We start from the raw sequence: 14616 nt of genomic DNA on the forward strand, positions 1-14616 counted from the left end.
TCAATTTAGCAGAGTCCTCTTCCCATTTTCCACATGAATAAACTGAGGCCCAGAGAGTGGAAAGGACTTTGTTCAAGGTCACATTTTACTATGTACAACAGTCAGGACTAGAAACCAGGTATTCTAAACTCACAAGCCATGGCTCTAGAATTTCTACTACATTCCACCGCCTCATTTCAATGAGAATTCAGCAAGGTGAATGGGCCTGGATTTGTCCAGAGGAGCCCTCTCGTCAGCTCTAGCTGGTCCCTGCCCTTTGTCCCTCTGTCCAGAGAACAGGGCAGCGTGGGTGGCTTCTGACTGTTCTAGCCTGGTTCAAACCAAATCTGCAGCAGGAAGATCCCCAAGCACCTCTTCCCTCCCTGGATGAAGCCCTGCGTGAATGCCTTGTCAGCACCCCCACCCCCATCCCAGAAACCCAGACTCCAAGTTCTCTAAAAAGGAGCTTTATTCGTTGCATTTCAATTCATGCATTTTGAAGTCCATGCAGCGGAGGAGACGAGCACAATTATTAGTTTGCTTCTTGAGGGGAAAAAATGGAGGCTGGGCAGGTAGAGGGAGGGAGGGAAGAGGAAAGCCCCAGTTTCCCTGGGCCAGAGGGGGTCCAGAACAAATGAGACACTGAGCCTGGAGGCAAGTTCATCTTTGAACACCAAGACTGCTTCTGCAGCTTCCAGAGGCAGATGCTTCACTCTGGACAGGGGCAGGAGAACCGACCAACCGACCACCCAATGCCCTAGGAGAGCGGGTGCATTTGCCACAAGTGGCAAGTAAGGTTAAGGCAGCTGTTGTGGGAGCTACTCCCACACCTGGAGAGCTGCTTTTGAGAAGAAGGGACATGAGGAGGGTAGACTTTTGTAGCCACACCTCAAGAAAATGCCATAAATATGTTACTGTTGAATATTTCCCATTTCAATAGCATTGGACATACAGCTCAACATACTGAAATACTGATTCCTTTAAAAAACAAAAAACAAAAAAAGACAAAAAGGAAATGAAAAAATATTGCATCTTTCAGTTGGCGATTTCCTAGCCCGCAGTATAGGCTGTGTGCACCAGTGTCTTTGCCCTCAGGAGGCTCTTGGGGTGGTGGGACACTCAAGCCAGGCCACAGTGGCAGAAATGGAGTCTGTATGGCCCCGTGCACTGGCTGTGCTGGGCGAGGCCCCAGCTGGCCTCAGTCACCCGTCACCTGAGGGGTCTGCCCGTCGGAGGCCTGGTTAGCTGACTGGATGAACATGGGCTGCGCAAGGTCCTGGCCCGCTGGCATGGTGACCTGCTGGATCTGGTACAGCTGCTGCAAGGAAGGGAAGGAAAGCAGAGACCCCAGAGGAACGTCAGTCTAGGTCAGAATGCCATCCTCTTCCTTCCCACCTTACAGCTTGGCCTCCCTCTGTGCCCCCTGAGAGCAGCACTAAAGCTCAAACTTCTTCCCTTTGCTTAGAAGGAAGGTAAGGCACAGGAGAGTCATGCCCCTGGTCCCCATGAAGTGGCAGAAGCCAACAGAAGCCCCCTCTGTACACACTGCTTGGCATGGACCCTTCCTTTCATCCTCCCCCTTGCCCTCCCAAATCCAAATACAGGACCCACCACAGGCCCTTGGCGAGGGGAGGGACAGGAGACATGGACAAGGGAAGACACTAGTTCCCAGAACCAAGGACCACTCCTCTTTTCTACAAAGGCCAAAGGCTCCACCTTGAAATCTATCCTTGGTCACATCCTGGTAAGCTTCTGTACTCTGGGTACTGCCCCCATATAGCTGCCTCAGGCGAATCCTAAAAGGCAGGTATGTTACCTGCCAGGCCAGACAGTTATGGAGCCCAGCCTGGGTGGAAAGGCACTGCACCAAAGGGTCAGGAGGCCTGGTTTCGGATGCTAACACATGACCATGTGCAAGGCACTTGACCTTCCTGAGCCTGTTTTCTCACCCATAAAATGGGGGTAATAATCTCTATATCCCCTCACAGTGCCTGTTGTGACAAAAATACTTCATCAACCTCAGAGCACTAAAGAAATGGGATCACAACACTTAGATGGACCTGTGAGCACCTTGCTTTGAATGGTTCCTCCAATAACAAAACCCATCAATGCCAGCTATTCTATGGGGCTCCTGCTCACCTCTGCCCTCCTGCCTGGCCCAGTTAGCCGGCCTTGCCGTGAAGGGAGAAGAGGGGATGGTCCTGCAGGCAGCAGCCTGGCCTAAGGGCTCCCCTCTCAGGCAGCCCGCATCACCTCACTCTTGGCTTTAGAAAGTGTGACCAGGGCTCCTCCGAGGCCTGGGGACACATGTGCTTGGAGGGTCTGGCTCTGCTCTAGGGCAAAAAGGCAAGGTCCTCCCTTCCCTTTTCAGGGTCTCAGTTTCCTCCTCTCAACAATGAGATAATGGAACCCGATGATCTCTTAAGTCCTGCCAGCTATTATTCTGATGCGTGTCCTGTTCTTAAAGATCCTCAGGGAACATTCTCCTCATTTTAGCAATTTCTGTCCACCATTTGTTTCTAACAGAAAGAAAGGCCAGCTGCTGTAATCACTCCATTCCCCAGGCAGGTCTGAAGCTGCCTGTTCAGACTGACGACTGCCTACCAAGGAACCTCTCTCCCATGCCCCCCCATTCCCTCCCTTCTCCGAGACCCAGGACCCTACCTGTCCATCTGTGAACTGGCTAAACTGCTGCTGTCCTTGCTGGACCTCTGTCTGTGTGATCTGTGGGAAATAAAAGGGGGGGGGGGTGTGTATGCACTAAACTGCAAGCAGAGACTCAGTCATGTGAGCCTACCAAAGGCCCACCCCCAACCTCAGACTCTGGGGAGCTCTCTATGAGGAACCCCCAAGGTCACATTATATAAGTACCACCTGAGGGAGGGCCTTCCCATCGATCATCCCCACACCCCCCTCCCACCCCACTGCGACCTGAACAACCTGATGGGATGGTGGAGGACAAGACTTTCACAGGGGATGGGCTCAATGCTAGAGAAGGTAGGGGACTAGCTCTTATGGCTATGGGCAAAGCTAAAGCAGGACTGTGGGATAACGTAGCTGGGGAAGGAGACAGCAGTGCTTCCTTCCTCAGAGGTGGCTAACACAGGCACAGCCGCTTTTCTCTCTGTCTGATTCCAGGGCAGGGCTGGCTGGCGTTGGTTGAGAGGCCCCACAGCAAACCTAGAGTTGCTCTTTTCCCACAAGGGTCAGAGGAAGGCAGGGAGGGTGGCATGGAGGTGAGGATGTACTACTTACACACACACAAAAACCACCCCCCTCACCCCCATCCTCACCCATGGACTAACATTAATAAATCAGGTTGTGGGTTTAAGAGAAACAATCTGTGAACAGAATTTAAAAGCCAATCTATTGACTTGAGTAGCCTCCTATGCCTATGTGAGATGCTGTGACAAGGAAAGAACAGTTCCAGTCCATAAGGAGGCAGATGGTGTCCCATGGCTGGTATGAGAGGGAGAAGGTCCTACACTCATTAGATAAGCCATGTCTACTCTCTGGACTTCTGCCTTTCTATTTGTAAATGAGAAAGTGGGACCAGAAAATGCTTAAAGTCCCTTCCATCTCTGGTATCCTTTGACACTAAGAAAATGTAATTTGCCTTTAATTTCTGGAAAGTGTTGGCACTACCCAGAATTCTGTGGGAAACTTGAATGGTTCGGGGTGGTGGTGAATGACCCCCACTCCAGCTCCTCCCAGCCTTCGCTGCAACTCACATACATGTGTTCAAACACTCTGTCCCCAATTTTCCTTCACTCTTGTTCCCTGCTCTCCAAAGCTGAGCCCTAGGGAGCAAAGGCATGCATGCGCGCACACACAAACACCCCGGAACACAATAACAACTCAGGGACAGGCTCACACAAAAGCAGGACCAGGCATCTAATGGAGTCTGAATTCAGAAAATTGGGAGAACATGACATAAAGTTAAGCTAGGGCCTTAGGTTGAGATAAGGGCTCTTTAAACATCCCAGAGGCTGTTCAGAACCTGGAAGCTTCGTTTTTGGCTCCTTCCTTACATTTCCCCAAATGAGATCTTTGGAGACCTGCTCTAGAAACCTAAGCCTGTCACCACTGTCAATAGATGCATCACCAAAGATGCAATTGTACCAGACAGGTCCAGTTCTTAAACGATCGCTGCTTTTTTTGGGTTCAAGGGAAAAGGATCCATTAACGATGTCCCCTTTCTCCCTCAAGCAATGGGCCCACAGCCCATGGCAGCCACCTCCCTTCATTGTCACAATCCGTGGAAGCCATGTCCTTTCACAGCCTTGCTCCTCTCTTGTCCCAGATGATAAACCCAAAGTCAATGGAAGCCACCACTCTTCATGGCCCTGATTCTCCCCCCAGTCATGACATGGTTCCCATGACTCCACGAACAAGGGGCTTAGAAATCCCAAAACAAAGCAGAAGAGGAAAGGAGAACAGTTTCCCCAGTGGAGGGGTATCTGCCTACCATAAGGGAAAAAACCAAGTGGGAAGATTCAATCTGAGCAGGCTTGCTGATAGCTGAAGACAGTTCTGGGACTGAGCTGCTAGGGCAGCCTGGCACAACTCTGCCAACCTGGGGCATGGACTCACATCACTGGTCTGTGTCTCTCAAGCAGCCCAGTGAAACTCCCTCTTTCCATTTTGTAACTCTTTGAGAACCCATCAGACACACGTTCTGACTCTGACTCTACAGCTCCTCATGTTCTATGAGTTCTAAGCTGCCCACACTAACAACTACAAGAGTGGGTGCTATGAGCAGGCTGGGCTCTCTGGATCCCAAGCCTGAATCACTCCAGTGGCCTGTGGCAGCGTCAGTACTAACCTGCTGAGCACTAGCCGCAAGAGTCTGGATCTGTCCCTGAACAACCTGGGTGCCTGATACAGGCTGTGCTAAGCGGATATACTGCAGCTGGCCGGCGTTTAACTGCACCTAGATGGGGCAGACAGACAAACAAACAAACAGAGACCTTGGTTAACCTGAAACATGTGAAGGTGATTATTTCCATAACTAGCGCCAAGGAAAACTCAGCCCAGGAACACAGACAGTCTTTTCCTAGGCAGAGCTGTCGAAGTAGGCAGAAGGACCGTGACTGGGCAAGATGGGGAGGGTTTCACTGACTTTAGAAAAAATCAAATGGCCCCAACACAACTGCTATTCTTGTAATTTCAATGAAACTAGAGAATCTCCTAAGCTGCCAGAAACATTGCACTACCTGGTTACCCTTTCCAGGGCAGAAGACCCACCACTACCACCAGCGTGAGTCCAGCAGCTTTCTCCTCCTCTCCTTTCCCTTTCTGCCTCAGCCTAAGGGAGGCTGCTTGCTGGGCGGGGAAAGCAGGCTGAGGGTGGGGGCCAACTGATCTGATGCTGTGAAGAGCTCCAATGTCTGCCAGGGACCCAATCAAAGATGGCCATCACCCTGCTCGGTAACCTTAGTGCTAAGTAAACCCATATCTCTCCAGACAGAAAGTGGGTGCTGTGGGCTGCCACCCTCCCTCCACAGAGGGACAGGGGCAACAGCAGCTGGAGATGAATATTAAAAAGAAAAATGAACTGACTTTCATAGAACATTCATACTGGCCTGGGCAAGTAAGCTTTGAAAAATACTTGAGACTCACACATGCTCATGATTCAGTTTCAGATGATAAAATAATAACTGGGTGCAACAATGAGATCTGAGTATATGCTGCCCCTTAACTGAACCTCTTAATGCTACAGTGAACCATGGAAGCATTATTCCCTACAGGCTGCAGATGAATGGGGGGGGGGGGGGGGACAGAGAGGTCAGGGAGTGAGGGAACAGACCCTGAGGCCCTGATCTCTAACTCTTACTTGAAGTTAATCCTACAGCTCTAAATATTCACCTACAAATACAAATGAGTGCACCCAGTAACAGAAACACAAAATAAACCAGGAAATTTTAGAAAAGCAGTTGGATTACAATTGAAACCAACACTGCTCGGTTTCTGGTTCATATTAGGTTTGCCTTCACTCCTAGGCTCTCCACTCACCTGCACAGGGGAGGTTCCTAGGGATGTTATGTAAGAGCATTCTACATTGTGGTGCAGCTTTCCTAAATTCCCTACAGGATCAAACTCCCCTGCAGGGAATGTCATTTTTCCAAAGGTCTCCACATAATGCTGAGTTTCAGCAGGAAAAGTGCTGATGCACCACTGTACTCTGCCCTCTGTGGGGTTAAAAAAAATAAGAGGCTCTCCCCCAAGAAAGGTGAGGTTGTGAGCCCCAGATGAGGGAGAGAAGGGGAAGAAGCAACAAAGCTAGGGAGGAGGGCAGTGTGAAGGGCTGCAAAAGAAATAGGCAACTTCTTGGAGGCCTCTGATCTGCACAGCTATTTTAAGTCCACGCCAGGGGCCCTCCATGGGCCCACTAGCCTTTATTCATTTGGTCCAAAGAACAGAGGGAGCCAGACAGTGGCCACAAAGAGTTGGTGTGCCTCGGGGGTTAAGAAGGAGGAGAGGCTTTCTGTGGGTTAGCAGTCTGACTAGGCTAAAATCCTAGTCCTAATCTCATCATGCTAGTATGACTAGGCAATGTTTCCTGCAGTCTTGGGAAAAGTGGGAGAAGGCTTAGCAAATCTCATCTCCTGCAACATAGCTGGTGAGGGTGGTATCCCAGGCTCTGGATGAATGGTCATACAACAAGGGATGAAAAGCCAATTAGAAAAGATTGATATGGTCACTGTCTCAAAGTCTGGACATAGAACTGAGAAGAGAGCTGGACAGATCTCCAAAGGGGATTTTGATTCTCAAGGAGGGGAGGAGACCTTTGAAGAAAGGAGGAGGGAAGAGCAGAGAAACATTAGCTGCCTTAAAAGATGTGAAGAGTGCCATGGGTGCAGGACCTTTGTGAAAGAAGTGGGAGTAACGAGTGTGGAGTGTCAGGGCCAATTTGATAAGAGGAAGAATTTCCAAAACCATTAGAGCTATCACAAAGTGGAATGGGTTTCTGAGGGAGAGAGACTTCCCCTTCATTGAAGGTCTTCAAGTCGAATCGGTCAACAGACACTGAGTAAGCACCTACCATGTGCCAGGCATCATGCTGAGTGCTCCTAAAGAAGGCACCTTGCTCATTAGGAGACTAGAGATGCCCTGACATTCCTTTCAGCTGAGATTGAGATTTACAACGAATGCGATCTTAGAAACTACAGGTGTAACAAAGTCCTAACTGCAAACTTTGGAGGAAAGCCACAAGTTTCTCCTTGATTTCTACTTTGAAGGCTTGTGTCAGTGAAGCCCAAACCGCCTCATCTTCTCCACCCAGATCTTCAGGACCCTTGCCTATATCCCCTTCAGGGCAAAGTCTCCTTCTGCCACTCCAAAATGATGCAATCCTCTTGGCCCTACAAGTGGGATGGCTTTCCTTTCTGCCTCATTTTCTCTGAAGCGTCCTTTGGGCCCTGAATGTCTGCCACCTCGGTGGCAGTGTCTCTGACCCCTACAGGCTTACGCAAGCAGGCTTTGGAAGGGCTCCTCCGACACCACAGCCTGAGGGGCTCAAGTCAACAAGTCTCTGAAGAGCTGTCATAGGAAAGAAGAATGAGACTGGTTCTGCTTCACCCAGAGCAGGATTAGCAGCAATAGGGAGAAGCAGCAGAGATGCCTGTTTCTAGAGTTGTACAACAGCGGAATGGGTTGCCTTGGGAGACTCAAGCTCTTCCATTAATGAAAGTTTCTTGGTGGAGGATGGGTGACCACTCAGATCGGATGCCTTGTGAGACCTGTTTCAATCCACTGCCTCTTCTTCCATGGAAGACCTCTCTCTCTATGGGGTTATGCCACTTTGGGGCCAGAGTCACTGCAAAGCGGCCAATTGCTAACACTCCCATTTGCACGTCCTTGTCTTTGTGTGTGCCCAGGATAGGATTGAGAGTGATGTCGTATGCATGCAAAGAGGAGAAAGGTGGCCATTCACTCAGAATCCAGAGGCTCACCATGGTCTTCTCCCTCCCTCAACTGTCTTCAATCTCTGTACCCTCAGATGGTCACAAGGAACCAGAAAGGTCTGGACAACACAATGTAAATGGGTTGAAATTACTACATTTCCTCCTGGAGGGGCAAGGAATGGAAGGGCCCCTACAGGGCACTTGCTGCATATGAGAGATTCCTTTAGTAGTAAAGTGACCAATGCAATGAACTGTTAAGTCACAGGATAACCCAGGAAAGAGGTAAAGGGAGAAAGGGAGAGAGAAGGCGGAGCTGGGAAGGAAAAAGTATGAAAGATGGGCAGAAGAGAAGAGAGATAAAGAAAAGAATAATAAGAGAGAAGAAAGAAAGAGGAGGGAGAATGGGGAGAAAGGACAGAGGGAGGGCAAGAAGAAAGGAAAAGAGCAGAGAGAGGACAAATCAAAAAGCCAATCCTCCTCAGAAATAAGATACTCATGGCACAAGGGAGGGAAAAAATCAGTCCACATTGAAGGAATGGATCAGTTAAATGAAAGCCAAAAATACACTTTACTGCGGGCTCCACTGGGAACTGACTCATGAATATGCAACCAGTGTATTTATGGCCTTCCATAGACACCTCTCCCCTAGTCCAAGAGGACTAATGCAAAGGGCCGGCTGTGCGGCCTCAGGCCGTGGGCTGGATGTCTCCCCAGCTCAGTGGCTGGGAGGCTGGTCCTCTCAAAGCCTCTGGGACAATGGGCTTACCGGAATTTGCTGGATTTCCCCCGTGTTAGTGATGATCTGTTGCATCACCTGCATGGTCTGTCCTGTGCTGCTTGGTGCCTGCTGTGTCTGACCCTGGGGCTGGGCCTGGACGATCTGCACCTGCTGGCCTTCTCCAACCTGCATCGTCACTGGGGTGGTCTGGTGGCGAAGGACAGGAAAACACCTGAATTGGGGCAGGGCAACAAATTGGAGGGGCCTAAAGGCTGATAACAACAGCAAGAGAGACTCTCTGCTCAAGTGCATTTCTCCTGGTTAGTGTATTTGCCAGTAAGGGTCAAAAATAAAGAGCCAAATCCTCAGGAGTCAGAGCCAAAAGAGGAAGGTTAGTCTGATTCTTGGGTCAATCCAAGGGCTCCTGAACCCCAGAGAAAATCAACTCTCACCACTAGCTAGCCTGTGCTGCTCCTCTCCAGGCCGGGCTAAACCTTACAGGCCCACTCCTCAGGCACAAACGAAGAGTCAGCCTAACATGAAACCAATGAATCAAGAGTCAGAAGATGCAGGATCTAGCCCATAGCTCTGCCCCCTTCAAAGCTGAGAAGTCATAGGAAAGGCATTTCTCTTCTGGGATTTAGCTGTCCCACCGGTAAAAAGTGATACCTGCTTGAAGGCAGAGAAGATGATATCCTAGGTCTATTCTAGCTCTCAAACATGGAATTCTAAGAAAGTCATTTTAATCTCTAAATGGATCTTGTCATCCAAATGCAGCAGCCTTTCCTGTCCCAGCTCAGTGTTCACCTAGGCAAAATGCAAAAGAAGTTACAGATGCTACTGGACACATGAGACTTAGGGAAGGTAAAGAAAGGAAGCAAAACTTAAGTTGCAAAGTGCCTTTAATTTACTGAGCTGAGAGGATGATAAAGGGAAATAATGAATAATAATTTCTGAACCATAAAGGTCTACATTAATGTCTGCTGTTACTATCACCACTGTTATTTTGTGCAGAGCCCTGATCTCACAGGGCTTTCCTTTGGTCTTTCTTAAATATTCAAGTGGCCAAATCAAGGGACAAACCCAATCACATCAGGGCCCACCCATGCCCAGGGATGAGGAGGAGCTGCTGAGACTCCATGAACTCTCACCCTTGTTCAAACACTGGACATGGGAGGAATCCATTGGGCTGTTGAATGAACATATGGCAGGCGCAGTGGAAATCAACTGGATTGTGTTTGCTGAGCTCTGATGTCCTTAAACAAGTCCCCTCTTGTCTCTGGGTCAAGGTTTCCTTCTCTATAAAACTAGGAGACTGGACTAAACTCTCTCTCGGGCCCATTTAGCTCTGTCAATTTCAGATTCTATGAATGCGAGAATAACTTCATCCAAGAGGGTGAAAGAGTTGTTTCAGCTTGGAAAAGATTCCAAATCTCGCCCTTCCCTAAGTCTACCACATGTGCTTTCTCTAGCTTGGACATGTGGTAGAAGGCAAGAGGAGACCAGATCCTTGACCAGCCCCTCCCTCTGGATCTTCATGGGAGAGCTGATGACGTAAGACATGAACAGGAGATAGCTTAAGAAGATGTTTTTCCTTCTCTACAAAATGAGGGAGAAGGAACAATGACTTCTAAAGCCCCTTCCAACTCAAAGCATCTTTGCCCTAACTAAACAAGTGTTTAAGAATTTCTGATTTAGATTTACTGACCGACTTGACACAGGATGTTAGATTTAGAACTAACACAGGAACCTTAGAAACTGTGATTCCCTCATTCCACAGGTAAAGAAACTACAGTGTGAGAAGTTAACTGGCCTACCCAAAGTGACCCAGGGCATGTCCCCCAGGGCACTGTCCCCTGTACCATGCTAGCTTTCATGAAGCATTAGGAGTTCTCAGATGAATACATACGGTATGCTGGATGTCACAACCTACTGCCCTTGTTCCTGAGAGGAGGCATAGACTCAGAAGGCTATAAGGTGTAAGAAGGGTTTTGATATATGGGTCCACAATATTATCAATGGAAACTTAAGGTGTTGGGAGTATTATGATGTCAAAAGATAATCCAGAGTAACCACGCTAAGATGATGACGATGACAATGAGGAAAACAAAACAGTTCTTTAAGGTATTAGTGCTTTGGGAGGCAGCACAGTTTAAGTGCATAGAGAGCAAGCTTAGGAGACAAGAAGACTAGGGTTCCAGTCCCACCTCTGAGACCCTAGGAGAGTGATTCAGTCAATACTAACTATTCAAATTCTAATGGCAGAGGAAGGAATCTATCTGCATTGGGTAGGGGGACTTTCCTTATCAGGAATTCCCTCCACTAATATCATCACAAGCCCAAAAGGTCCCTTCACTCCCCTCTGTAGGTCAGTGCTAACCTTCTCCCTGGAGGGCAGTTAGATCCTTTAATCACGCACTTAAAGGGAGATGGGCAGGGAAGTTCTAGATCTCAAAGCCAGCATCAAGGGCTCTCCAGGCATGGGGAAAATTCATTGTGATCGTTTTCCATTAGATACAATAGTTTCCAATTTTATTGTAGGAAAACTGGATTTGCTTTATTGAAATTTTAGGGTGGTAGATGTAGTGTAGTGGGAAGGCTACTGGTCTTGGAGAGCCAAGTTCAAACCCTGTCTGTGGTGCTGACTTGTCATGCGACCCTGGAAAAGTCATTCAGCTTCCCTGAGACTCCGTTTCTTCCTATATAAAACTGGTAAGAAACTCACACAAATTACATCACAAAACTGTTATAGGAAAATACTTTGTAAACTTGAAAGTTCTATATAACGTGGGTTAATTATGATTTGCCTCTAATTCTATAGAAATACACTTATTTTGCTCATTAAGAAGACCTACAGTTAAACTTCCACAATTCCAGAGGTGCTCAAATTTTTTTTGGAGGGGTAGAGACAGCACTGAGAGAGGCTGGGGAGGGACATTTGACTGCCTTCTTGGCCTTGGCAGCCAATAAACTAAGCCACTTATGCAGAGGGAGCAGAGGCCATGGGTGGTCCATTGACCACTCCCTGCCTGGCTGTTATCAGAGAGTTTCTTCAGGAGCCTTGGGAGAGATTTCTAAATCATTGTGGGAAAATGAGGTCTCATGTAAATTCTGCTACTATGAATTAATATGTAGTATGTGCTGCTGCCTGGGTAAACTGGCTACTGAGAAAGCTACTTGGGATGACCATCCAATCCAGGTCACCTTTTAGAAGACCCTTAAAAATTATTTTTGGAAAAGGATGGAGGCAAATGTGGCTCCAACCACTGCAGAGTCTCAGGTATTAGAACTGAGGCTTTCTGGGATAAAAAGGATCAGGGATTAAAATGAATAAATACATCATCAGCATTTAGATCCCAAGCCCCAGGAAACCCCTCCCTGCAAGAAGAACAGTGCACCTTCTGGGGGCTGAGGTGGTTTCCTCTACTGCCTCTCACCACCCCTCAGGATGCCAGGTGCCAGCTGCTTGACACCAATAGGGTTGGGCAATGGAGGGAAGCTGGCACTGGGTGTTGTTCCTTTAAAGGGTCTGAGTTTCAGTTCTGGAATGAAAGATCCCAGAGAACAAGCCTGGTCCCTATTTAACTTTTTTTACAGAGCCAGGACAGCTCTACATGTTGATCCCCATAATATTTTGAGAAGCTCTGATCCTCTAACCTGGCTCCTTCATTTGACAGATGGAAAAATGCAGGCTCCCTGGGCAAGGAGTTAGTGGCAGAGCTGAGAATGGAACTCAGTTAGAAGGACTCATCTTCTGCTCTTGTCTGATCCCATTTGGGGCACTATGCTCAGTTCTGGACACCACACTAGGAGGGCCATTAGGTAAATTGGAGCCAATCCAGAGGAGGGCTCCAGAATAGTGAGGGGGCAGGGCAATCCCATAATAATAATTAGTTAAAGGAATTGTAGATTTTAACCTGAAGAGAAGACTGTGGGGGCAGAGGGGAGCTGAGTAGGTGGGGATTGGGAGCAACCCATGGGATATGATTGCTGTTTTCAGGTATCTGAAAGGTTGTCATGTGGAAGATGGATCAGACTGGTTCTGCTTGGCCCCAGAAAGCAGAACCAGGAATAATGGGTGGAAAAGGCAGAGAGGCCCATTTTGGCTCAGCATAAAACTTCCTATCAGAATTAAAACAGGCTGCCTCAGGAAGCGATGGCTTCTCCAGCTCTGGGTGATCAGGGACATTCTAAGAGGGGATTCCTGCACAGTAACAGGCTGGACTAAATGCCCTCTGAGGACCCCTCCTGCACTTGAGATTCGGTGTTTTCTATGACTGCCTCTTGTATCTGGGCAACTAATCTTTCCTCTCTATTTCTGTCCCCCTCCCCCTGCGACAACATAATAACTAATGATTTGTACGTCCAGGGAAAAGGATTTTTGGACAGCACAAACATGGCTCGCTCACTGACCTGGCCTTGCTGAGGCTGGGCAATGATGATCTGTCCTGACTGGATGGTGGTGGTGGAGGTGGTGGTCTGCTGGCCAGTCTGCTGGCCCTGGACCTGGACGGCCGCTGCGGGCTGCTGGGCCAATGTGAAGTAGTACTGGACGGGCTCCGCAGGAGTCACAGATTGGCGCACCTCCTCCTGTGGGGTGGAAGCAGATCCAGGTAAGAGCGGAAAAAGGACACACTCAGCAAATAGCAATTGCAAGAGCCAGAGCAGCAGCCGCCACCTCAGTGAATTTCCACTCTTTCTCCAACAGCTCGGCACATTCCCCTGCCTGATGCTGATCTCTCCACATCTAAAGCCAAGGGAGAGTGGAATTCCAAGAGCCTGGCTGTGCTAAATCAAACTAAAAATAACTGATTTCAAAGGCCCCACAAAACATCCAGCCAAATTTCTGAAGTACAGCATAATCACCCATTTCACGATGAGTTGCAAATAATTACTGCAGCTAAACCTCAAGCACTAGGAGGACTTGTCAGTAAGCATCCTCGAAGCCTGTTATCTGATCAGAGTGCTAACTGGAAGCACCATGGCCCTGATGCCTTTTCTCCCACATTACCCCCATCCAAAGAAGAGGGTTGACTCAATCTGATGCAGCAAAAAAGGGACAAAGTCCCCACTCATCTGGTGGGATTCAGCGACCCACTGCTCCAATGTCATCATCATATGGCCATTTCAGCTCTGCAAGTCCAATGTCAGGGTCAAGCCCAGGGCAGTGCGCTCTCTGGGACTACTTTTTTTTATTGTAGGCAGTCACAACCCACATTTCTTTCCAGATTCCAACAGAGGGGCTTGCACAAGCAAGCACTTAATAAATGTTTACTAAATTGACTGTATTGAACCATGAAAGCACTGCCCAGGGACCTGCTGAATGGCTTTCCTTCCAGCCTGGGCCTGACCCACCCTTGCTGGCGTGCAGTACCTCTGATCAGGCCCTTCTGCCCCCTCCCACAGGGAGAGCTGTCTTCTCACGACGTTCATCTGGAGTTCTCCATGGCAGAAGGAGTAAACAGCCCTCTCCCAGCCACCTTGAGCTCACAGCTGAGAGTGTAGGATGTTTACACACACTACAACATGGTTGTCTCCCGAAGTGTCCTGGGCCGCCCTTGCCACTGAGAAAACAAAAGATAGCCCAGAGCCCACCACCACCACTTCTGGGAAGGTGGGGCCCTGTGCTGGACCCTACAAGAACAACAATAAATGCTTCACAGAGATACAGAAATCAAAAAATTATTACCCGAAATCTGTCAAATAAAGACATTATTACTTCATTAATTCATTAGCTTAATCTAGACCAGGAGTTCTTAACCTGGGGTCTGTGATTTAAGCAAAAAAAAAAAAATGTGATGACTATATTTCAAATTAATTGGTTTCCTTTGTAATCCTATGCATTTTATTTTATGCACTGAAAAACATCATTCTGAGAAGGGGTCCATAAGCTTCACCAGACTACCATGATGACAAAAAAAGGTTAAGAATCCCTGTTCTAGACTAATGGACACTGCAATAAAAAAATCATGTTCCTGACCTTCTTCAAGGTAGAAGAGACATTCCTAGCCT

General features: G+C 48.3%; 1 protein-coding gene across 12 annotated transcripts in view; it reads right to left on the reverse strand.

Moving 5' to 3' along the window:
• Positions 1-430: 430 nt before the first annotated feature.
• NFYC (nuclear transcription factor Y subunit gamma) overlaps positions 431-14616 on the reverse strand; it is a 95046-nt gene continuing 80860 nt past the window's right edge. For 10 of the 12 annotated variants that reach the window (XM_036744639.1, XM_036744640.1, XM_036744648.1 and 7 more), the window contains 5 exons: positions 13018-13194; positions 8653-8811; positions 4805-4912; positions 2644-2703; positions 431-1297 (listed from right to left, as the gene is read on the reverse strand). In XM_036744639.1, coding sequence (XP_036600534.1) covers positions 1178-1297; positions 2644-2703; positions 4805-4912; positions 8653-8811; positions 13018-13194 — 624 coding nt within the window. In that variant the 3' untranslated portion in view covers positions 431-1177. The remainder of the gene's footprint in view (positions 1298-2643; positions 2704-4804; positions 4913-8652; positions 8812-13017; positions 13195-14616) is intronic. The other 2 variants (XM_036744649.1, XM_036744650.1) reach the window with 1 other exon arrangement.

Source organism: Trichosurus vulpecula, chromosome 2 (genome assembly GCF_011100635.1).
Source record: "Trichosurus vulpecula isolate mTriVul1 chromosome 2, mTriVul1.pri, whole genome shotgun sequence".
In the NCBI taxonomy this organism is placed as follows: domain Eukaryota; kingdom Metazoa; phylum Chordata; class Mammalia; order Diprotodontia; family Phalangeridae; genus Trichosurus; species Trichosurus vulpecula.